At 42.7% G+C, this 25189-nt stretch overlaps 1 protein-coding gene across 1 annotated transcript in view; it reads left to right on the top strand.

Annotated features, from left to right (window-relative positions):
• The window catches only part of KIAA2012 (KIAA2012 ortholog), an 88255-nt gene that overhangs the window by 22018 nt on the left and 41048 nt on the right, over positions 1 to 25189 (top strand). Inside the window, exons 6-12 of the mRNA XM_050969560.1 lie at positions 2188 to 2410; positions 2804 to 2928; positions 4681 to 4849; positions 8267 to 8518; positions 9880 to 10056; positions 11187 to 11315; positions 20969 to 21057. Coding sequence (XP_050825517.1) covers positions 2188 to 2410; positions 2804 to 2928; positions 4681 to 4849; positions 8267 to 8518; positions 9880 to 10056; positions 11187 to 11315; positions 20969 to 21057 — 1164 coding nt within the window. The remainder of the gene's footprint in view (positions 1 to 2187; positions 2411 to 2803; positions 2929 to 4680; positions 4850 to 8266; positions 8519 to 9879; positions 10057 to 11186; positions 11316 to 20968; positions 21058 to 25189) is intronic.

Below are 25189 nucleotides of genomic sequence, written 5' to 3'. Positions count from 1 at the left end.
TTGCCCAGAGTCACGGTCTTTCAGAGCAGGATGAGATTAATGGCCCTGCACACTTCCATCAACATGAGTCCAATGGTTAACTTTCCCACTCCGAACTGGTAGCGACTGATCAGTAGCAATCTGGAGTAGCCAGCTTCCACAGTGCAATCGCCACACGCTTCTCCAATGACAGGGCAGTTCTCATTCTTGTGTCCTTGCACCACAGGCTGGGGTGAGCTCATCACACAGTCCCATGAAAGTTCTACAGCCACTGCTCATCATCCCAGACGTGCATGACAATGTGATCCTACCACTCAGTGCTTGTTTCCCGAGCCCAAAAGTGGCGTTCCACTGTGGTCAGCAGCTCAGTGAATGCCAGAAGCAATCTCGTGTCGTAGCTACTACGAGTGATGAGATCAATGCTGAACTCCTCTCACCTTTGTAGTTTAAGGAATAACTCCACTGCCACTCGTGATATGTTGGTCAGAGCGAGCAGCACATTGGTCAACAGTGTGGGATCCATTCCTGCAGACCGAAGAGGCAGAGCGCGCAGTACACAAACTGTTGAAAGATGGCACCAAATATGGACGGAAGCACAGGGATTGCTGGGATGTGAAGCAATGCATCATGGGGCATTGAGACAGGACCCAGGATACCCCACAACCCCCTCCACCTTCCCACAACTCTTAGCAGCAGATGAGGAAGAGTTGCTCTGTGGGATAACTGCCCTGGGTGCACTGCTCTGAATACCTCTGCAAGTGCCGCAAGTGTGAACACGCTATTGCGCAGGCAGCTAACAGTGTGAACACACAACAGCGGTTTCCCTTCAGCTCTCTCTGAGCAGCACTGTAACTGCCAGCGATGTAACTGTGTCAGTGTAGACATACCCGTACTCTTCTATAACGCTTTCAGTCAGTAGATCTCAAAGGAGGGCAGTATAATTAGCCCCAAACCATGCCTTGGCAGCACCGACTGAGTGTACTGAACTGACGTAAAGAACAGCAATTTTGCAACAAAAAAAACTTCAAAATCAGACTCCAAAGAGAGACTGCTGAACTCAAATTAATATGCAAATTAGATACAATTAACTCAGGCTTAAACAGAGACTGGGAATGGTTGGCTCATTACACTAATTGAATCTATTTCCCTATGTTAAGTTCTCCTCACACCTTCTATGGGTCATCTTAATTATCACTTCAAAAGTTTTTTTTCTCCTGCTGATGATAGCTCATCTCAATTGATCAGACTCTTCCTCCCAGTATGCTACTTCCACCTTTTCATGTTCTCTGTATGTATAAATATCTCCTGTCTGTGTGTTCCATTCTGTGCATCCGAAGAAGTGAGCTGTAGCTCACGAAAGCTCATGCTGAAATAAATTTGTTAGTCTCCAAGGTGCCACAAGTACTCCTGTTCTTTTTGCAGATACAGACTAACATGGCTGCTACTCTGAGAAATGAAGCTGTTATACTCTTAGCATTCGTCTCTTCCTCAATGCTGTGTCTTTTTCAGCATCTGATTTAAGAATTGCTGAATAGACAATAAAAGATAAAATTTACATACAAAACAGGAGCTACCATGCAAATGGTCATAAATTAGAATATATTCAGAGAGACAGCAGAAGAGTAATACCCAGCAGCATTATACCCATTAGAAGTTCTCAATCTTTTGGGGGCCCCCCATCTTGCACCACTGAGGTCAGTCTGAGTTTTGCCATTGATTTCAATGCAAGCAAGCATAGTCCCTTGAACAATATGGTGTGTGTGTGTGTGATATTATACATATATAATAAATGTAACAAAAAAGAAGTGGTTGTATATTTAAACAGTTGATATCCCACATAGAACGAAACCTGTGACAACTGAGAAGAGAAATACTTAGCATTATAAGTCAGGCTGAAATGGTATTCATGAATGTGGGCTTGTAAAAAAAATAGATGGTTAAAAATGTTCTGTTGAAAAATGGTTTAATGGAAAATTGGTTTTTGACTAAAATTCTGTTGAAAACAGTCTGCTTTCCAAAGAAAGTGTTGAGTTTTTGAATTAAAACTGAAGACATTTTTCAGTTTTCTGATAAAAACTTTAAAATTTTCTGTGGAAAACTGACAAAAATGATTCTTCCCTAACCCCCATTTTCATTGAAGTTAGCTGCAGGGGAAAACCATTTTCTATCCAGCTCTATTGTAAAGCCAGTCATTCTGCCATCTCCTAGGGCACAGAGGAAGATCACCAAGATGTGGAGCATTCAATGGAGGGTCAATGGCACGGGGAAAAGCCACACCAGACAGAGAGTCAAGAGCCCCATGAAAAGCTGAACCAAACTGTCAAGAGCTCTGTTGGGAGTGCCACTATTGATACTTCTCAGCTTTTGAGTGAGAGATCCTACATGACTTTCTATGGAGGCTATTTCCCTGGAAGAAAAAAGCCCTACAGCGGTAAGAAATACACCTCCTTATTTTTATTTCTTGTCCTAGTTTTGTTTGTAATAAATTTACTGGACTTCTGAAGAATGAGGAGAGTCCAGTAAACTTTATGCATACTGTTATAACAGTCACCTCTTGATTATGAGCACAGCAAGAATCTCTACGGTTGTATTTTAATTAATGACTGTGGTCATGTGTTGCAGTGTTCATTGGGAAGAGGGCAAAGAGTTGTATGAGGAAACTTTCCTTCTCCTTATTACCATGGGTGCAGGGACTGGTAAATGTATTCCTCCTCCTGTCCTCGACAGGTTCAATGATAGAGTAAATACTGACCCTTATCTGATGTCATTAATACATATTTAAATGTCATCCCCTTCTCATCTTATCTCCATTTTCTCCCCTCAGTTAAACAAGGACATCTGAATAACCAGGATGGCAAAGAAGGGCACCTTATTGAAACAGGTTTTTTCCCTCCTATTCAGTCTGCTATGGACTCAGAGCAAGGTGTGGTCAGGGTGGAACACAGAAAGGTCAGATTTTTAAAAACAAATATGCAGTTGTTGGGATAACGTATCAAGTGGTCTCCTCTCATTGCTCATAATATGAATATAGGCAATTTTGTGCACATACAAATTGCCATATTGGATCAGACCAGTGGCCCATCTAATCCAGTATCCTGTGTCCTACAGTGCTAGGATCAGATGCTTCAGAGGAAGGTGCAAGAAACTCAGTAATGGATAGTTATTGGGCAGCCTGTCCCAATGGAAAGTTCCTCCTTGAACACCAATAGTTAGAGGTTGGCTTATGGGTTTCTATCCCCTCCAAAACACATTTTTAAATATTTATCTATTTAAGTGTCTGCCCCTTTCTGTAATTGTGAAAATGAAGTTTTATCCATTTCAGTATATACAAAATAGTGAAAGTGAAGCTATAAAAGGAAACAAAGTGCTATTCCCCTTTTTGAACTGGAGGATGCAACGGAATGCTGGAGATGCCGATACATGAATGTCCTTGAGGTCAGTCCTGAGGCTACTCTATACCACGGGGATAAGGGCACTTGAAGTGTGAAAGTAGCAGGTGATGCAACAAAAGACACTGAAGACGTGAGGGAAAAAACACTTACGGCCACATCAGCACTACAAAGACAAGCATGGTTGTTCCTTGGCATGGCTACAACATTGTAACAGATTATATATCTAGAGTTATAGTTCTTGTTACCACATGATCGGGTACCATCCACAATACACATTTTAATCATGTTGTAACTGCATCAGGAGACAACCACATGGCAACCAGGCCTCATGATACAACTATATCTATAGGGTTGTCAGATTCAAAATGGAGCAAGAGAGTGTCCAACAGGTAAACAAAGAGCTGTGAATCTGAAGGCCAAATGCTGGTACCCACCACAAAGCCTCAATAAATAGGACTGTGCCTGGAGAGACTGAATGCTTCTGTGCATGTGCGTGAACACATGCATGTGCCCCTCTGCAGGGAGGGACTGGGGTATCCAAGCATGCTGGTTCTTCAGATGCCCCAGTTGCTTGACACTTAAAAAACCAAAACATGGAGGCAAATCTTTCTCTCCTTAACCATGCCTGTCATCATAGCCTCATTTGTATGAGTATATGTCTACACTTAAAAACGTCACAGTTGCTGCTATGCCACTGTAGTGTTTTAGTGCAGATTACTACTACAGGGATGAGAGGAGTTGTAGGTATTCCACCTCTCTGAGAGGTGATAGCTAGGTCGATGGAAGAATTATTCTGTTGACCTTGCTCTATTTGCACTGGGGGTTAGATCAGTTTAAACTTCATATCTGTGGATTTTTTACATAGCTATGCCAGTGTAACTTTTCAGTGTAGACCAGCCCTAAGTTAAAATCTGATCCAACTCCCATTGGAGTCAAGAGAAAGATTCCTGTTAACTGCATTGAGTACGCATATGTATGTTTTAGAAAAACAAAGACTTTAAACAATTCAGAACCATCAAGTTAAGCATCCTGGGCCTAATCTAGCTTCTTCTTCCACTGTGTTCTGGAGAAGTCCAAAGTTTTGATGTGGTAGCCAGGACTGGGACAGAATTGGGGAGGGTCACAGCCCATGTTCCACAGAAGATGCCCAGTGGGGATGGGGAATGAAAGAGAATGGAAGAGTGAAACCAGCCTGGCTTTGTTGTGCTAGGTTGTGCTTTAGCAAGTCTGTAGAGTGAGGAATAAAAATGTAAGTCAAAAGTAATGGGACTATTTGGGGTTTCTGACACTTTTGATTTATATCTTACAACAGGCGCCAGAGACTTTGAAGTTCCCTTCAATCTCAGAAGAATCACCCAGAGTCCAAGTGCCCCACAGGAAACAATTTAGATCCAGTGATCCCCCAAAGGAGCTTCTGATCCTGCCTTTGCTTATTCAGTTGCAAACCCAGCCTGAGACCAAAGCAAAGAATCAAACAGGTACCATCAGCTGTAGATGAAAGATTCTCTCATGTATCTAAATTCAAAGTATCTGTAAGTTACACAATAATTAGATTGGGACTCCAGAAAAAGGGAACTCTCCCATCCTGGACTGTGTCATTTCAGCGTTAGATCTTGTGTTCTTGAAGATATTCAGAGCAGGTTTATTTTGGATTCCACATGGTTTATGTCCCAAAGATGAGTCAGAGCTCTGAGCCTCAATACAACATAAAAGCAGCAGAGCTTCTGCTAATATTGGGCAAAATTCAGGAGATTCAGATCAGATAAAAGACCCCCAAACTGACATTGTTTATCCAAAGCTTATCTGAATAAGCCAAACATTTCTGGCATGAAAAGGGTGGGCTGGAGATTGACTGGTATTTCAATATCAGTTGAGGACAAGGAACATTGGATATGAAATAAAGACAGTTCTTTAAATTGAGGCACAGGGAAGTTGGCTGGGGGCCCAAGAGCTGCACCTGATTTGCCTTAGATGGAGAAGATTGCAGCTTCCTTTATCTTGAACACAGAGGTGTGCCTCACCTAGCCTGCAGGTCCTAACATGCAATGCACCATCTAGATTTGGAGTGGCCTGCTTATCAGATCAAGCTAGAGCACTGCATGCTGGGACCTGTAGTCTCTGAAGGTTACATCTCCTTATTATAGATGAAGCTGGCCACAGGATGCATTGCAGAACTTCACAGATCACAAATGGCCATTTCATGGTTTGTCTGCAGCATGACCTACTGCCTGTGGGGGAAATCAAATTTGGAACCTGCAACAAGGGCTGGGAATGCTGAAGACAGAGAACACTCTAATCTTAGGGAGTAGAGAAATAAATTGCCTCAGATAAATACTGAAGCTCCCTTGCAGTGCTGCTGGGTCCCAGAAATAACTGAGTCCACCATTTTCCACTGGAAAGAGTCACCACAGTGCAGAGAGAGAGACAGAGGGAGAGGAATGGGTAAAGCAGTGGCTCTTAAACTTTTTTACTGGTGACCCCTTTGACACGTCTCCAAGTGTGACTCCCCTTATGAATTAAAAACACTTTTTTATATATTTAACACCATTATAAATGCTGGATGCAAAGTGGGGTTTGGGGTGGAGGTTGATAGCTCATGACCCCCCAATGTAATTACCTCACAACCCCCTGAGGGGTCCCGATCCCCAGTTTGAGGATCCTTGGGCTAAAGGGAGGAGAGAGGACACATGGTTTGATTTGATTTCTCTCTTCCAGAAAATAAAACAAGGGGCATGTAAGATGTTAAGTCTGACATCATGTTCCATAACAGTCTTCAACTGGCAATGTCCTAGTTAGAGGAACTCCTGCAACTCTTACTTACATACTAAACAGTGCCTCTGACTTCAGTGGGACTGCTTGCAGGAGTAAGATTTGAGGACTGGTCCCTTAAAGATTAATTTAAATATTAAATGCTCCAGATTACATTCCACCTTGCATTTAGCTGTGACACTTTGAGTTAGTTTCCCAGACCTGCAGAAGAGCTCCGTGTAAGCTCGAAAGCTTGTCTCTCTCACCAACCTCACCCATCTTGTCTCTCTAATATCCTGGGACCAACACACCTACAGCAACACTGCAAACAGGACAACATTGTCAGAACCATTGGAAAACCCTGTTTCAGATGACAAGTATTTTAAAAAAATAATCAAAGAATTATAGAAATGTATGAAAAAGGTTTGTCTGAAATTGCTGATGTACTATAGCTGTTTCTGTGTTTATGCGCATTATAAATGGAAAGGAAGTTCAGCAACTTTTCCATTTGTCATGTATTTGACAAGGAAGCAGCTTTGAGCAGTGATCTTCTCTCACCAAGGTCACTGTTGAACTAATGCTGTCAGACTGGGCAGAAACAACAGACACTGCAAATCCAGAACAAAGGGACAAGGGCAACACCACTTTCTGTACAGTATTATCAACCCCACAGTGACGTGCTACATGGACGGATATATTTCAACATGACCAGAAACTAGAAGCTGGGTGATGATATGGATAAGGTGGGAGGGGTGCGGAGCGGATATTCCGCCAGAGGCCCCTGCTTTCTGTAAGCAAGCAATCTGAAGACTTTCACATAGAACTATGTAGCCACTTATAGCTAGTTATGCCTCTTTCCCAATTTTCTCCTTCTCTGGACACCTTTTCCCATTCTACCTCATTCTCTTCTTTCCCTCCCCTTTTCACCACTGTTCCCTTCTCCCTCTACATTACTGTTCTCTTCTTTTCCCCCACATTTCCCCTCCCTTCATGCTCTACCCACCTCTTTCTCTCCCATTTTTCATAACGCTACTTCCATAGATTTTAGGGATGCTATGACCATCTAGTCTGACTCCTGCATAACACAAGCATAGGATTTTGGTATCTCCCCACAGCTCCTCTTCCCCTGCCCTTTTTAGCATCATCCAGCTGTCACCCAGGGAGCAAATATTTGATCAAGCTGACTCAACACTCTAAGCAGCAGCAACTCCTTTCTGTCAGGTTACTGATTTTATTCCCTCCACACAAAAGGAACTTCGCTACAGCTCCAGCTCAACATGAACTAGGGAGGGAAATGGCCCAGATGCTCCTGCTCCTCTCAATATTTGCAAATGTTAAATAAAATGGGAAACCCAATAATCACGGTAACAAAATTGTTGCAGTACTACATTTAAAAATATTCTACAACAGTCAATAGATCTTCATGAGGAATCACATGGGTAAAACTAAACTGTATCCCAGCACAACTGCAGGAATGATTAGAGGTACATTATTTTATTCCAAAAAGCAGCATGCCAGTAACCATTTAGGGCCAAGTTCTGCCCTCAGATATATGCATGTAACTCCCAATTAAGTCACTGGTAGTTGCATAATTATACCAGTATCTGAGGGTAGAACAGAATGTAACATCAGTCCCACAGGTCTAGAGTCTGGCTTCAGTGAGATACTCAGAACTGTGCACTAGACAGAGGTTGTTCAAAAAAGTTAAGAGAACCCGTGTGCAGAACCCTGATATTGAATTCTAGGAGAATATTCGCATCATGGAGATGGATTCCATGTTTCTTCAAGGCCAGATATTGACCAAAGAAGCTGTTAAGCTCAACTATCAAATGTGCTTCTGTTAGGAACACTAATCTGGTTCACCCACCACTGTAGTTTGATTTCTCCCATTCCAGCATTGCACCAGTCTTTCTGGCTGAGACAGCAAGTTATGTCAGTCAGTTCAATTTCTTGATATGACTAAGAGTTTAAAGATGCTGCTTGTGGCTGCTGTGTGTCCTGATTTCACCAAGTCTGATTTCACAATACAAGACAAATAACAGGAAAACACAGAGGCTCAGAAACTTTTTTTGCAATAAACTGGTGAAAGGAATGAGTCATATGAGCTGTGCCTAGTATCTCCATTTCATATTCCTCTTTCATTCTAGCAGCTTCTTGTGACAAGTCCAGATCAGAGGCTGATGATGACTGTGAGAAGTTGTTGGCTCCTTCACCACATGATCTCATTTCTGGGCCAGAGGGTACAACTGAACAGCACCAGATGGTCATTGGTGAAAACCCAGAGATACATCAAGGTAGCTTCTTCCTACCTCCAATAACCAATCGAAAGTTCACTCTGGAGGGGAGGAAGGCAGGAACAAGAGGGGTGAATGCTGGAAAGGAGGGCAACTATAAAAGAGGTCAGTCAATACAAAACAGAGATTCAGCTTTTGCCTCAGTTGTAGCTAGACTAACACCATCTCCGCTATAAAACTAATTCGGCCTCTAGCTATTCACCTACTACAGCTCATCTTTGTGGTGATATTAGCCAATCACACATGGTGATTGGCCACATTAGCCAATCCGATGGTCACTCTAAAGGAATTTATTTCACACTGAATTGTGTCAGGAGTATGTGCTGCATCTAAGCTTTGCATTAAGATAACACTCTAAGGGGCCTGTTATAATGGAATTCTGTTAATTCCTAACAACTGACATTTTATAACACTTTTCATCCAACGACCCCAAGAGGTTTAACAAATTTCATAAACCAGTTACAAGACATATTAGGTTTTACTTCATTTGTTATTGAAATGCAGCCACTTTTGCTATGGAAGATATCAGACAGTCCACTGCACAATAGTCCAGTAGAGAAATTAAAGAATGTCTAGGCCAGTCAAAACTACAGGGGAATTTTAAGTAGATGGAATGCATTGATTAAACTGGAATTTAGCCTGAATACCAAAGTAACAAAAATGGGGTCTTTAATAACGACACTTCATCATAGCCTACACCTTACATGTCATTTGAAAGATGGCACTTCCAGCAGAACAGCACCACTCCAGCATCAATACAGAGCCTGTCTCAAGAATGCTCCCCATGAACTACCACCATCACCATCCTGCAGCAGCTAGATTTTCCTTGAAGCTCTTGGAACCCAAGCACTGGCTGCAAATAATTGTACAGAACAGAAACCACTGCTGTGTACTTAATATCTTAAGGGTATTAAAGTCATCAAGGCAGCAGTTATTTTCTATAAACTATAGTGATCACCAATAAAAATTCAACATTTACACATTACCCATAGTTACCCCGTGGAATCTAAGATACAGCAGTTATTTTCTATTCCAAGTAGAGGGAGAAACTGTTGTATCTCAGATATCATTATAGAGTTACTATAGGAAAATGAGTCTTTTTTTCAAAAGAGAACTACTGCAATTCTGGTATCAGACCTATCACTCTAATTCTGTACCACAGCTCATAGTTCAACAACAACAATAGGTTGATGGAACATTTCATGTTTTCTTTAGGTTGAAACAATTGATCATAAGTTTTGTGCAGCACTTTGTAGACCACACAGCACTTTATAACACTGGCAGTGAGAATAAAGATTAATTAGATATGGGTAGTTTAGCAAAATAGACAAACAACACACCAGTAATCACTAATTAATTGTGGCCCTTTTGTGCATTCACTCCCTCTGCCTAGGTCTCTATTCCCCCCCAGAAATGTATTGTTTTATGCAGGTCTTTAGTATTGTTCCCTATATGCTTTTTCCGAGATGGTGATTTATTCACCCAGAATGCACTCCCAGGATTAGATCTGCTGCCCCCTCTATACAGAAAGAAGGGTCCAGGGAACCAGAGTAGCAAGACAGACTTCAAAATGTTCAGCAGCAGCACTTCTAAGACTCTCCCTATAGGAATCACTCGTGGCACACTACCAGGAGAGCTAAGAGGTAACATGTTTGTACTGTGCACGGATTCTGCAATTATGTTTATCTGTTTGTACTGTACATGCTGGAGGGACACAATACTTACGTTCTTAAAGCTCCAGAATTTCAGGAGAAACTAACATGCTGGTTTTGACAGTAGCACTGGGAATTCCAGGAATTGTTTAATATTCAGTGTGTGCATGTTCCTAGAAAAGTTAGTTCCTGATTTAAGATGCTACTGAAAAAACATGCCCATTACATGGATTCTTAGGACCTGAGAAGGGGAAGGGGCAATACTCCCAGCAGGAGGGAGATAGTTACCCTACGCTGCAAACAGACATGACAAAGCCAGCACACACCACTAGCATGCGCACAGGCATGCCGGTTAAATACAAAGTCAGTAATTCACAGAGAGAAGCCAGTGATGGAACTAAACTCCAAAAGCCTACAGTAAGAAAGTATAATTCAGTTAAAGTCAATGGAATGGTGCCCATTTACACCAGGGAGTTATTTCATCCCATGTTTATTACACGCATGTTCTTGCAAATCCACAGTTCCGTTTCTATGCCAGATAACATCAGACAGCCAAAAGCAGTGATCAGTTAGTGTCAGCACCTGAGGTTGCCACTGTATCAGAAAGAAAAAATATAATAAAAAATACACCAAACTGGAACTTTATTTGCAGATGGTGGGTGGGGAGTGGCATGAGGGGGAGATGGAAAAGAAAATGCCAAATAAAGTGCATTTTTCATGTCCTAATAGGCTCAGAAGAGTCATGTTCAGAAATATAAAAGCCTGTAACAAAATTGCTGGATTTCCAGGCCACCAAGCTTTGGAGGAATGGGGTTCAGAACTCAAAATCTGACCTGATCTGAAGGTCATACTGGACAGACCTAAACCTCAAATAAAACACTCATGAGCTTTGGGGGTGGGTTTCAAAATCTGCTACTGAATGCTGTGTTCCAACCCATCTCCTGTAATGAACAGAGATTTCTTAGAGTCACCCTGTTTTTAATTATGACATGATAATGTGGATGTAAGCACAGAGCTACTGAGAAGGATGTTTTCATGCAATGAACATCGGTGCAGTAGGTCTCCAGGTATCCTTCTTGATGGTGTGTATTAGTAACAATGTTCATCTTTATGTTTTCAAGAGTGTTATAATGGTACTTCACTAGGCAGCCTCATAATGGGTCCTGATGGAGAAATTGTCTGTCTGTCCCTCTTGGGATCGGTCCAAGATGCAGAAGTTCCTGCTCAGTTTAGCTTCATTCCAGATAAAGGTAAGGACACAATCTGCAGAAGTTTCTTTTCCAAGAGGAAGAAATAGCATGCATGGCTCTCCAAAGTTTCAGACAAACTAACTAAATAAAAATCAGATCCAGATCAGTGTTGCTCTTTTCACTGAGACAGGATAACTTCTGCCAACTCAGCCACCGCAGCTAATGTTTGCACAGCAAGTTTACTTGTGCTCTAGGATAGGGAAGATCATGGAATGGCTATTAAAAGGGATGCTGGATTGTGTAGCTGTGTTTTAAAAGAGGTTACAAAACTCCTGTGGAATTTGCCCAGTATAAACAATGTCCGTCTCTCCTTTAAAGTGAGCCTCAAAAATAGGGGATGGCTAATTTATAATCTGCTCAAGTATTTGTGCTATGTGCTTCAGACAGCCAGTGTGAGTCATCTTCTGACAGACACGTCATGCAATCTCCAAAAACTGAAAGGGATACAAGCTTTTGGGAATAGAAAATGATTTGTTCTGAGAAAGGGCCGTCTCACAAGAAAAGAAGCCCGAGAGTGGTTAGTGCCAAGCATCCAAATAGACAGTAGGATTTGTTTCCCCAAGAATAACCAAGATGTGTGCTGGCGAGCTAGAGAGCTGCTGCAAGGAAGGTGTGATTCATAAGAAGGTCAATACAATTTGTATGAGGAGGTTTAAATGATCGGTTACTACAGAAGCAGCTGGCTTGTATCATTAGAGAATGGCCAAGCCATTTGACCAAAGAAGCCCACAGCACAGCAGCCTTTGGTCTGCTGCTTTAATCTCTGGCTCAAAACCCAGATCTTTTCAAAGGGGAGAGATGCTTCTGCTCCCCAGTGAAAACATTATCTGAAAGTACCACAGTATTTTACAATAATGATATAATTCATCCCTGCAACCATGGCCCCTTTGTGCCCGCTCCACTGGAGTGAAGGGGCCGGCCATTAATTGGGAATTCCCCAGACATAGTGTCCCTGCCCAACTAGTTCTACACCACTGTCCACAGACGTCAGGGCATTCTCAGAGCTCTGCTGCACTCCAGCTATTCCCACGAGCGGCTACAGGCAGCTGGACACAAGTTTCCCTAAATAGTGTCAAGAGCCAAAGCAGCTCCTGCTCAGACCAGATCAGGGAAAGAGTAAAGGTGACACAAAGCCACCTTACTCCATCCTCCACACTCTTTGCACCATGTTCCCTCCTCACCCCATTTGCACCATCTTGGTACTGTATCTAAGTGTTTTCTTTGTATTATTTACATAGTTTACTGGTTAAACCAAGTGTTTGTTACTGACAGCACCCCAGAGTCAATACTGCTGCAAGCTTGTAAGTAAGTGGATGCTTCTTCTAAGTGCCCAACTCACTCTGGTGTCAGAGAGCTGGGTTTTCATTCTCTGGGATCCCCACTGGTAACAGAGATCCTGAAGGCCAAGTTAGAGGTTCAGTTACACCTGTGCTGCTCCAGTATGTTCAGAGTCTGCCCTCAGTGACACCGATGCAAACCCTGTTGTCTTCAGTGGCTTTAGACAGATGTAACAGGTAGACCATTATGTTGAAACACAAGAAGGAACAGAATCCAGCTCATTCTTCTTAGCTAGGCTGAGTCTTCCAAGAGCAAGACTGCCACATTTGGGGTCCAGAAGGAATCCCACTGCCACCGCTGCCCCCTCCCCTCCTGGTCAGATTGGCAAAAACTCTGAGGGTTTTTCACCTTCCTCTGCAGTCTGGGCCACGGGTCACTTGCTGGTTTGAATTAGAGTAAATGGTAGAGTCTGTGTAACCTGAAGTCTTTAAATCATGATTTGAGGACTTCTGCAATAGACCTATAACCTAGGGCTGAGTTTTACTGGAGTGGGTGGCTGAGGTCCTGTGACCTGAGATGTGCAGAAGCCCAGAGTAGATGATCACAATGGTCCCTGCTGGCCTTAAAGTCTATAAGCAGCACAGACTGTGTCACTGAAGTAAGCTATGGCTATACACAGGAGATAGGACTGTTGATTACAAAGAAGCCTTTTTAACATAGCCTTGCTTGAGAGCACAGCTGCACTTTGAGATTTGATTCCATAATCTTGGTGGTGTCTGATGATGAAAGAAGAAAGAATTGCACAGCTTAACTGTCAGAGCTCAGGGTGAGCTTGCAATTAGATTGCTTTAACCTGTTTTACTGATGAAGAAGAGATGTAGAACATCTAGATTTCATCTTTCAAAAAACGTAATTTTCTAACTATCTTTACTATCTTCAAACAAAGTTCTGCAACCAGTGGCAGAATCTAGGTTTTATAAGGTCACCTATTGCCATTAACTGATCAGCACCCAGGATTTATGCCCCCTAGAACTGTACATGGAAAGTGCCAGTTATGCACAGATCTGTCCTCTCATATGCAAGGGAGACTGTCACCTCCATGGTACCTTCCTATATGCCATTTGGATCCTGTGTAGGCCTCTCCACGGGGTCCTGGATCTTTGTAGAGGCAGGGTATGGGGGCTTGGCAGGCAGGTCCTACCGAGATCCCCTGAGAAGACAATACACCCTCCGGCTGCAAACAGGAGGACATGGAGGGATCTCTGTGAGAGAACCATTGCTAATATTTCCTCTCCCAGCACCTCCTCCTGTGGGTTTTTTCTATGGTCAGGGATGAACTGAGCCTTCCTGACATTTGGTCTGAGTGCTCGATGTCAGACACAAAATTAACCTTAATCCATATAAACCCACCGAGATATTTTCTGATGATATCAAGGATCCCATTTAAACCCACTGGAGCAAGAGAGTTCAGAATAAAGGCTAAGACCTTGTTCTTAACCTACCTTATCATGCCTACACAACAGAAGTGACAAACATAGTTGGGAAACGTGCTTGTACCTCTGCCTGATCATAGAACCCAGACAGCCTTCCTCTTGGCAGCATGGAATGAAAAAATATTGTTTCAAAATGGTGTTAGGGGAAAGGGCTTTAGCCTAGGTCAAGAGACTTAGGAGCATGGTCATGTTTCAGAACCATGTTTGAATTTGATCATTTTTGTAGAATGAATAGGGCCTTCTATAAACTATAATTTTAACCTTGCTAGAAATAGCTCTGTACAGAAATGATTGTCAAACACCTCCAGAATTGTACAGGCAATAGCCTTTTTTCCAGTTTTCCCTGTTCATTATAGTCAGTGCTTTTTTAATTTTAAGAACTGTTCTAGCCCAAGCAGTGCTAAAGTATCCCCCTGAAGAAGCCCTTATATGTGACACATTTTATAATCGTGTTAACTATGGATGCAAACTGTGTTAACCATGATACTCTTTTTTTTTAAAGCATGTTTAAAAAATAGTTTCAGGGATAGTTAACTCCCCTAAGGCCCCATCTGCACTGGCTTTTAAACCATGCTTCAGAATGATGGTTGTCTGAATATATGTTACTTCTTTGATAATACCCCATGCTTTACAGCCAATGACCCTTTACACTACAGGACAATGATGGAAACTACCAAATAAGCCACAATAAAATCGACATTACTAGCCTGTTGGGACATGACTCCCAGTGGAAGGACTCTTGTGGACTTACTGGGCACCCCAGACTTGACACAGTGCCCGCTGGAGGCACAAGAAGTAGAATACCCTCACAGGAATCCTGCTTATGCACACCCTGGAGTAGCTTATTGTTCATTTAAAAAAAAAAATCTTGTGTAGGGTCAGAGGGCAGAGTTACTAAAGTACCCTTCTATGAGAAATAATTCCTATTAAGATAACCAGACAGAACAGGGGAAGCAACAGTCAGAACAGCAAGGAAAAAAAGCATTTATGTTTATTACATATTCCCTCCCCACCACCCTTACAAGGTTCACTGGACTATTTGGACCATGCAAACAGATTTTTTTTAAAGGCTTATAACTTATCTTAATGTGGGGGGGGGGGGGGAATTTCACAGAAATAGCCACAAGCACATCCTTGACACAAAAGCCATCCTCCTGCCACATTCCAAGACCCTGCTCCAAAGCATGTAGACACTAGAGCTTCCCGACTAACTGGTTTTAAGAATTTTTGTATCTCATTTTTAACATGGGCAAAGGACATATTTTTCCCTAACCTCATTCTTGGAAATGGCAGAACCTTTCAAAGAAATTAAAGCAAAAACAGAACCAGACACTCAGCCTGAGGCAGAGACTTGAGGTGGAAAATTTAATCCCAAACAATTCAAGCTTGGCAAAGTTATAAGCAAGTAAAAACTAGGTTGCCTCGCACTGTGCATTAAAAGACCTTAACTGAAGGTATTGTTACCTATACTGCCTATAACGACAGTATTGCTAAGGCCCTTTGTTTTCAAGGATTTATTATTAATTATTATTATTATTTTAGTTTCCCAGGAATTTATTGGTGTTTATTCCAAAATTTACAAAATGGGTGAAAAAAAAAATCAATAAAAAAATGAAAGCCAGTGGGCTGTGGAGAGGGGAGCCTGCTACTCACAGGGTGCAGTGGGCACATGGGCTGGTATTCACGATTAAGGCTAAGATTTTGTCATGGCTATTTTTAATAAAAGTCATGGACAGGCCATAGGCAATAAACAAAAATTCGCAAAAGCTGTGACTTGTCTGCAGCTCCATGGTTTCCTCCACCACTGTGGTGGCTGGGAGCTGTGGGGTTCCCCCTCTGCCCACGGCACCTGGGAGCTGCAGGGTGACCATATTTCCATTTTTAAACTTTTAAAATAATAAAGGCAGACATCAAAACTAACGTTTTCATTGATCTGCCCAGGAATTTTTTTCAGTTTATTGGTTTGTGAAAATTCAAGATTGACTCATCATGATTTGGGATCAGGAAATCTCCAAAACACTCACAGGACTGGAAAAAATACCTAGCCCAGCTCTAGCTGCAAATCGAGATGTAATCTAGGTGCTTCAGTATGCCCCAGTCAGCCTCTCTTTCCACCTCTAGACTAATCAGCCAATGTATATCTTCAATCTGTACACATTTTCTCTGTTCAAATTATAACACTGATAGGCAGCTATCAAGTTGCCTACAAGACATAACATCTAGTCACCACTAATACTCTGTACACCACACCACAGCTAGATTCCAGCATCTATTATTTTAATGTTCTTGCTCCATCTGAAAGTGGTAATTAGTGAGATTCTCCAAGGATCTGTACTCAGACTCAGACCAGTGCTGGTGAGACTATTCATAAGTGATCTGGAAAAGGGAGTAAACAGTGAGGTGGCAAAGTTTGCAGATGATACAAAATTACTCAAAATTGTTACATCCAAAGCTGACTGTGAAGAGTTACCAAGGGATCTCACAAACTGGGTGACTGGGCAACAAAATGGCAGATGAAATTCAAATGTTGCTAAGTGCAAAGTAATGCACGTTGGAAAACATATGTTGTGGAAAATCGACCACACGGTTGATTTTAGATCAGACATCCTGAGGCACCTTTATTTCATACAAGCATATATGCAGGGAGAGACAGCATCGACCCCACGCAAGAGGCTGGCTGCTCTACATATTACAAATTTTACCAAGCTTATAAAGGTTAAAACAGCAAAACGTCACACAGTGATACATCCTTATTTGGTAAATACATTGCTAACACTGCAAACATAATTGATAATTCTCCTTATATGGCATACATATTGCAACTTCAGCAGCATTCTGTCACAATCATCCTGTTATTGTACTGACTGTTCTGTTTTTCCTACTTGCGGTTACTTTAGGCAAGCAACTTATTGCTATACTATAACCACACGAAGCTGCAATGGCACCCAGGGCCCCCCTTGTCCCAAGACCAGTTCACTATTTCGGACAGTAAGTCTTCGTAAATAAGTTTTAGGGAAGTTAAAGTAGTTCAGCTAAGGGCTTGGGCCTGCAAAACCCTGATGACAGAAGAGCCCCGATATATGGAGGGGATTTTATTTTCCCTAACACATAATTGCAGTTATATATACAAAATGGTGGGTCTAACTTAGCTGTTACCACTCAAGAAAGGGATCTTGAAATCATTGTGAATAGTTCTCTGAGAATGTCTGTTCAAAACGCAGCAGCAGTCAAAAAATCTAACAAAAGTTAGGAACCACTAGGAAGAGGGTACATAATAAGACACAAACGATCATAATGTCACTATATAAATCCATGATATGCCCACACCTTGAATACTGCGTGAAGTTATGGTTGCTCCAACTGAAAAAGAAAGATCTGTTAGAAACGGAAAAGGTACAGAGAAGGGCAACAAAATTAGGAGTATGGAACAGCTTCCATACAAGGAGAGATTAAAAAGACTGAGTTTCTTCAGTTTAGAAAAGAGACAACTAAGGAGGGATATGAGAGAGAGGTCTGTAAGATCATGACTGGTGTGGAGAAAGCAAATAGGAAAGTATTATTTAATTCTTCACATATCACAAGAACAAGGGGGGGGGGTCACAATTAATAGGTAGCAGATTTAAAAACAAACAAAAGGAAAGTACTACTTCACATAAACACACAGTCAACCTGTGGAACTCATTGCCAGGAGATGTTCATGGAGAATAAATCAATCAATAGCTATTAGCTGAGATGGTCAGAGACATAACTCGCAACTCAGTGCTCTGGGTATCCATATACCTTTAACTGCCAGAAGCTGAGCCTGGATAACAAGTGACGGATAATTGCACTGTTCTGTTAATTTCCTCTGAAATATCTGGCACTGGCTACCATTGGAAGACACGATACTGGGCTAGATGGGACCACGGATCTGACCTAGTATGGCCATTCTTAAGAGATTACCTCATCCACCTTGTCTTTGTATTCAGATAATCAGTCATGAGGAACCACGGTCAGGTGTTTGGCACATTCTGGTGGGTAAAGTTGAAGTTCTCTCATACTGTGTTCTGCAGTAAGAGGCTATTTGAATAATAGGATCCATCAGCTCATCTGCAAAAGTGATATTATTTTACCAAGGTTGCAGAGCTCCATCAATTGGAGAAGACTTTTCTACTGGAGAGATTCCACAGAGAGGAGGAACATCATTCCCTAAAGGGAAGGCACATCAGTACACTAATTCAAGAATTAGTACACTTGGACAGGTGGCATTTTCTCATTCTAAGATCCAGCCACAGAGAAGAGTTTTTCCACATAGAAAATATCTCTGAACATATCCCAGCTCTGAGAAAACTTTCATGCATGAGATGGTCCCTTGACATTTTTGTTAAACATGTGGAGGGAGAGCAGGGGATAGGGAGGTGAAATCAATTTTTTTAAAATTATATTCAGTTTAAAAAAAGAGATGTAAAACTGTTGTTTTTTAATAAAGTAATACTTGTGTCAGGATTTCAGCAGGAACAACTGAGTCATCACACGTTCACCAAGGATTAGTGACAGACTGAGATGAGTTGATGGCTTGTGTGCCAACTGGTCTGCAAGCTATTCAGTCTAAGTCTTTATTAGATTGGACCAGAAAGGCCTCTACACAAAACTTAAGCGTTCAGACACAGATTTCATTACATCTCACTATAGCTATTTTCCATTCTAGCCAAAGGGAGTCAAGAGAAGTTTTGAAACACATGAGATCACAAAGGTAAAGTTGGTCCCTTTGTTACAAAAATCTAAACACTACTGGTCTACAAGACCATCACAAAAGATTTCTCTCCTATAGCACGTGGGTAAAGGCTTGAACTTTACCGTTAGAGGACAAGATGCTATAGGACCCTCTTGGATGTCTGAGCAAAAGCACAAAGTATTTCTAGCAGTCAGTCATTCTCTTCATGGTGATTTCAGGGTAAAAAAATGTTTATAATTGCATTGGAGGGGAGTCTTTCGATATAGATGAGAAAGGAAAAAACCACACAAAATGGTCCCACAAAAAGAAATTGTGGAAAAATAATCACATGAAAAGATCCCGACTATATTTGATGTTATTTGAACTTAACTGGTATAAAAACCCTACAGCAACCTATTTGGAAGAGCAAGTAGTAGAAAGACAGATTGCCTCTGTTTACTCCTTGAAAAGCTGCCATGCCTATGTAGAGCTATTTACTAGAAAGAAAGCAAACAGTGTGTTTTCTGAGTTGTTTCTGGGATTTCACAGTGGCCCTTCAAATTTATCGCACAAGATCCCACAGATGAGGTTAAGCAAGAAGTTGAGAAGTGAGGAGTTCTCAGAGGAAAGAGTAGGCTCTCGACTGTGGAATGTCACATTCAGATTGGTCCTTTACATTTTTAGGTCATTTCTACAAGAGGCCATGACTGTGACCCTGCTCTGGATACAGCACAGTGTTTTAATCTGGAATCTCCCTGTCTAGCCCATTTACACAAGCACTGTCAGAAGTCAGGACAAGAGAAAGCTGCTTTCATTAACCTGATAACTAGATTTCTTGGTTCTGCCTCCCAACACTGACACAGGGTATGGCTACACTTACAGTCGTACAGCACTGGGAGTTACAGCTGTCTTCGTACAGCTGTGTAGGGAAAGCGCTGCAGCGTGGCCACACTGACAGCTACCAGCGCTGCAGTGTGGCCACATTTGCAGCATTTGCAGCACTGTTGGGAGTGGTGCATTATGGGCAGCTATCCCAGTGTTCAAGTGGCTGCAACGTGCTTTTCAAAAGAGGGGGGGTGGGGTGGAATGTGACAGGGAGCGTGGGGGAGACAGAGAGAGTGGATTTTTGGAGCTGACACTGTTCTCAGCTCCCTGCCTTGCAAGTTCTAAGGACTGGAAGATACACAGCACCAACCTTCAATCATTTTAAAAGTTTCGAGCCCTTCCCCCAGCCCTCTCTTACTCACTAAATGCAAATTATGCACTTCTAAATAGCCTTCAGACCACATAAGCAGCTGCTCAACATGGACTCCCCTCTCTCCTCAAGCAAACAGCTGTGAACATTCCAAAGCAACTCCCCTGCCTCCGCTCGTTGCTCGCTGGAGCAAAGAGAAGCTGTGTTTGTTTTTTAGATAAGTAGCTCCGGGAAGCTCAGAGTTCAGCCATTCTTCCGGTTTGTTGTGGACAGGAATTCTGGGATATTCCTAATACTCTGGAGGCCAATAACAGCACTTTTGGTGGCTACACTTGATGAGCAGCGCAGCATCACCAGCGTTGCAACCGTTACACCCCAAGCAGACCAGGTGTACAGCCAGCGCTGCAGCCAGGGAGTTGCAGTGCTGGATGTGCCTTGCAGGTGTGGACAGTTACTAAGTTGCAGCGCTGTAAACCCACCACCAGCGCTGCAACTCTCCAGTGTAGCCAAGCCCACAAAAGGACAAAAATCCTACCTCACCATGCTGCTGAAACACACAGGACCAATGCTGGGGGAGACCCTAAACAGAGTAAACTCCTGCTATGCAGTTTTTAATCCTCCAGTGCTAAGTTAGCCAATTTTCCAGTATCTTCATTGATTCAATCTCCAGTATTTTCATTGAATCTACCAACACAGTTGGCACCTTTACAGTACTTTTATCAGTGAAACCCAGGATTGGATGTGCATGGAGCCTATTGCATCCTCTTACCACTAAAGGGTTCAGATAGGGACATATTTGCAGGGTCTTGTGGGGAAACTTGCACTGCTTATGTTGTAACATTTCTGTAACAGAGAGACAACTTCAGCCTCCAGAACTCTCATTCTAGCATGTTTTAGAAGAGCATTAAAATCACTCTATAAAAATATATAGAAAGTGTTTATAATATAATATAAAATATATCTCCTGATCCAGATTTTCTCATTTTCGTTGCAGGAGACTGTGGATTACCCCTTGAAACTGGAACCAGCCTTCATATAAATTCACATGAAACTTCCCCTTTGAGGCAAGAAATGAATGACAAGGTGCGATATATGACAATGTTTTGTACGTTCAATACAGAGGCAAGATGGAAGTAGTGCACATAAAATATTTATGGAAAGGCCCAGTGTAAGCTTGCTTTGCATCAAGTGAGGAAAGAATTAGATGTGTTTCTTTCCAGCATCCCTTGGTGATTTTTCTCCACAATTTATATAGCTATTCAGGTTAAGTATGCCTATAATTTGTCTGGGGGTTCATCTGCTTCTGAAAAATCCCATACTGGCCATCGCTGGAGGCAGGATCTAATCTGGTAGAGGAACCCTCTCTTAGGTAACCTGTGGAACAGTATTTAGGAAGAGTAAATATTAGAAAGAAAGATGTTGATTTGAAAAATTCTTAATGTTATTTGAAAATAGAGGAATAAAAATTGATGACGTTGTTTAAGTGGAAACATCAAGACTGAGGGTCTCTCTGCCTTAGGCAAGTCTGAAGAGAGACCGGTCCTTTAATTTACTGTGTGGATAACAGGAGCACCAAAGATAGCTCCAGTGTGCTCCAGTTAGAGTTTATCTCCCAGCCTCATTTTGCATTTACTTCCCTCTTCCTCACATACTTTTCAACAGAAAAGATTTTTTTAACATATCAAGTTTTGAAAATCAACTGGGCTACCTCTGTTTTACTGTAGGCTTTCTAATCCATTGATCCTCTGACCTACAATTTAAAGGAGGAACACTACTAGTAGACATTTCAAAAAAAAAAAAAAAAAAAAAAAAAAAAAAAAAAAAAAAAAAAAAAGAAGCTTTTTGACTCTCAGTTTTTAAACCACACCCTCCCCTGTTTAGAGTGACCAGACAGCAAGTGTGAAAAATCGGGATGGAGGTGGGGGTAATAGGAGCCTATATAAGAAAAAGGCCCAAAACCCAGAAGGGGTGAGAGTTGCAGAATTTGGATACAGATTTTAAACACCAAAATCTAGGGTTTTGGTTCAACCCTTCTCTAGCATAAAGAGAAGCAAACTATAAATCCTTAAGGCTAGAAAGCTAGCAAGACACTGATTTTAGGAACACTGGTCTTTTGGCAAAGTAGAGAACTCGGGTGTATGAGGGCTGATGGCAAGTACTGTATCCAATTAAGCAATTCACATTTTATCTGGATCAGCAGCAGGAGGGGAAAAAAGCAGTTACTTGATTGGCCTCATAGCTGCTAACTTAAGTGTCAGAGCAGGGGTGGGCAAACTTTTTGGCCTGAGGACCACATCGGGGAATAGAAATTGTATGACGGGCCATTAATGCTCACAAAATTGGGGTTGGGGTGCAGGAGGGGATGAAGGGTCTGGGCTCTGGGGTGGGGCTGGGGATGAGGAGTTTGGGGTGTAGGAGGGTGCTCTGGACTGAGACCGAGGGGTTCAGAGGGTGGGAGAAGGATCAGAGCTGGGGCAGGGGTGCAGGAAGGGGTGTAGGTTCCAGCTGGGGGGGGTAGGCTCTGGGGTGAGCTGGAGATGAGAGATTTGGGGTGCATGAGGGTGCTCCAGGCTGGGATTGAGGGGTTTGGAGAGTGGGAGGGGGATCAGGACTGGGGCAGGGTTGGGGTATGGGGAGAGGCTCAGGGATGCAAGCTCCAAGCAGCGCTTACCTCAAGTGATTCCTGGAAGCAGTGGCATGTCCCTTCTCCAGCTCCTATGTGGAGGCACAGCCAGGAGGCTCTGTACGCTGCCTCATCCAGAGGCACCACCCCTGCAGCTCCCATTGGACCACCGGAGGGGGCCATTGGAGTGCATAGGAGCCAGAGTGGGACCATGCCATGGCTTCTGGGAGCTGCGTGGAGCAGCCCTGACTCTGTGTCCCAGCTGGCATGCCAGAGCGGGGCCGAGCCGTGTGGTGTGGCCCCTGACCCTGTGCCCCAGCGAAAGCGCTGGAGCAGGACCGAACCATGTGGTGCAGCCCCAGAGACTCAGTGCCCCAGCTGGAGCGGGCTGAGCCACATGGTGCGGCCCCTGACCCAGCACTCTGGCTGGAGTGCCAGAGCAGGGCAAGCCCTAGAACCCGCTCCCCAGAGGGAGCTCCTGGGCTGGCTTAAAATGACTCACAGGCCAGATCCAGCCTGCAGGCCGTAGTTTGCCCACTCCTAGTCTAGATAATAATTAGTCCTGCCATGAGTGCAGGGGACTGGAATAGATGACCTCTCAAGGGTCCTTCCAGTTCTATGATTCTAAGTATTTATGAATGCATTTTTGTTTATTAATAATCATATGGAGCATATCAAGTGTGGGAGTTTGAATTCCTTTTTAAGGTCCCTCCCTGTGCCCCTCATTTCACCCATAGCTTGCTCCCCTTTCCATAAGGGCCCAGATCAGGGCCACCTTCCTTAGAATCAAAAAGGGCTGAATGTTCTGAGACTCCATCAATCAGCTGAAATAGTCACTAGAGTGTAACACAAGCTACACCCTTGGCCCCAGGGAATGAATGCACGGACTGCACAACACATCCAGTGCCATGAAGACCAAGAGAGGAGAGGTCTGTCATTTTGAAATGTATTTTACTAGTCACAGAGCCCTGTCAGTCCTGACATAAAGGTCTGTTTGTTTCAGGGATTCAGCTCTGCTTAAATAAGCAGATATAACAGGGCAGACCCCGGGAACTTTGCCCTGGAGAAAAATGGGGGCAAACAGGAGAAATTCAGGAGCAATGTTTTAATCTCATGATTTTATCCCAGCTCTTATATTAAAGGCCTAGCTTCTGGAATCACCTGGTTACAACATGAGAATCTCAGCTTTTATTTTTTTAAAAAAAACAAGTTGATTTTTAGCCCTCATGGTTGCAGAGAAACGCTTGAAAGCACAACATGCCAGTGATCCAAAGGCTCAGAAAGCAGAAGGCAATTGGAAAGAACCCCACATTTTTAAAATGTTATTTTTAAGCCTTTTTTAGAGGTCTGACATGGTTTTTGAACACTTGGTGTTGGCAATACTGAGTTCTGTTACTCAGCACAGCTACACCTCAGAACAGGTCTACACTTAAACAGTGTTCTGGTGTAGCTGCACTGCTGCAGCAAAGACTCTACCTACACCGATGGGAGGGCTTCTCCTATCAGCATAGGTACTCCGCCTCCGCAAGACAGTGATATCAGTGGGAGGTTGCTGGGGACTGAGGGGACTATGAAGTCCTCAGATCTGTACCTTGGCCCACCCACCATAATAAAACATGGAACACATCAATGGGAGATAAATGGAGCAATTCACATCACTTGGAGCTATTGTTTCAGCCTCTTTGCAGACAGAGGCATTAGATGCTGCCTCGGTTTTGTGGTTTTCTCCAAGACCGTAAGAATCATTTTTTAAAAATTAAAATTTAAGACAAGATTCTAGAGCACAATTCTGTGGCGGGGCTGGGGGTGAATTCTGCTGCAAGCTTTGTCACAATGGAATTGAACAGTCTGCTGGGCCCAACTCCTGGGCCTCTCTCCACTCAATCCTTATTCAGACAATTATCTCACCGCCTTCGGGGAAAGTTTTGCCTGAGCGAGGACTGATTAAAAACTAAGTAAAGTCTTCTAGATTTTACCCTGTGATAGAAGGCAAAGGCCTGGTATCATGTTTTAAATTATTTGTACTTGTGGTAGGATTGCGGCTATTCAGGTGCTGGGGAAAAAGACATTTACAGACTAAACCCTTTTTATTAAAGTATTATTTGCAACACACAAATAGTATCAGTTGTGGTACAATAAGATCTATGATTATAGCATAGAAAGTTGCCTTTGTTACAAACGAATTGGAACAGCTGGCCAGGTCAAATCAAGGTTCAGAGGCTATATTCGGTATATAGAACTCTCTGAAGATCAAATTACATACTCCTTGATGGGGCCTTGTTTTCAGATGGCAGGTGCTCAGTGCTTTCTGTAAATCAGGAACCTTAACAGCATCTCAAGTTGGGCACTCTAAGTCACTAGCCGCTTTTGAAGTTCTTGGCTGTAGTTTAAGTAATCAACACCAGAGATTAAACAATTGTTACTAGCGGTATGTCAACACTACAGGATTATTCCAATTTTACATAAACTGGTTTTCTAAAACAGATTGTATAAAGTCGAGTGCACGCGGCCACACTAAGCACATTAATTCGGTGGTGTGCGTCCATGTACCGAGGCTAGCGTTGATTTCTGGAGCGTTGCACTGTGGGTAGC

Source organism: Gopherus flavomarginatus, chromosome 10 (assembly GCF_025201925.1).
Source record: "Gopherus flavomarginatus isolate rGopFla2 chromosome 10, rGopFla2.mat.asm, whole genome shotgun sequence".
Lineage (NCBI taxonomy): Eukaryota > Metazoa > Chordata > Testudines > Testudinidae > Gopherus > Gopherus flavomarginatus.
The sequence above is the reverse complement of the archived record's forward strand: the minus strand, read 5'-3'. Positions and strand labels throughout refer to the sequence as shown.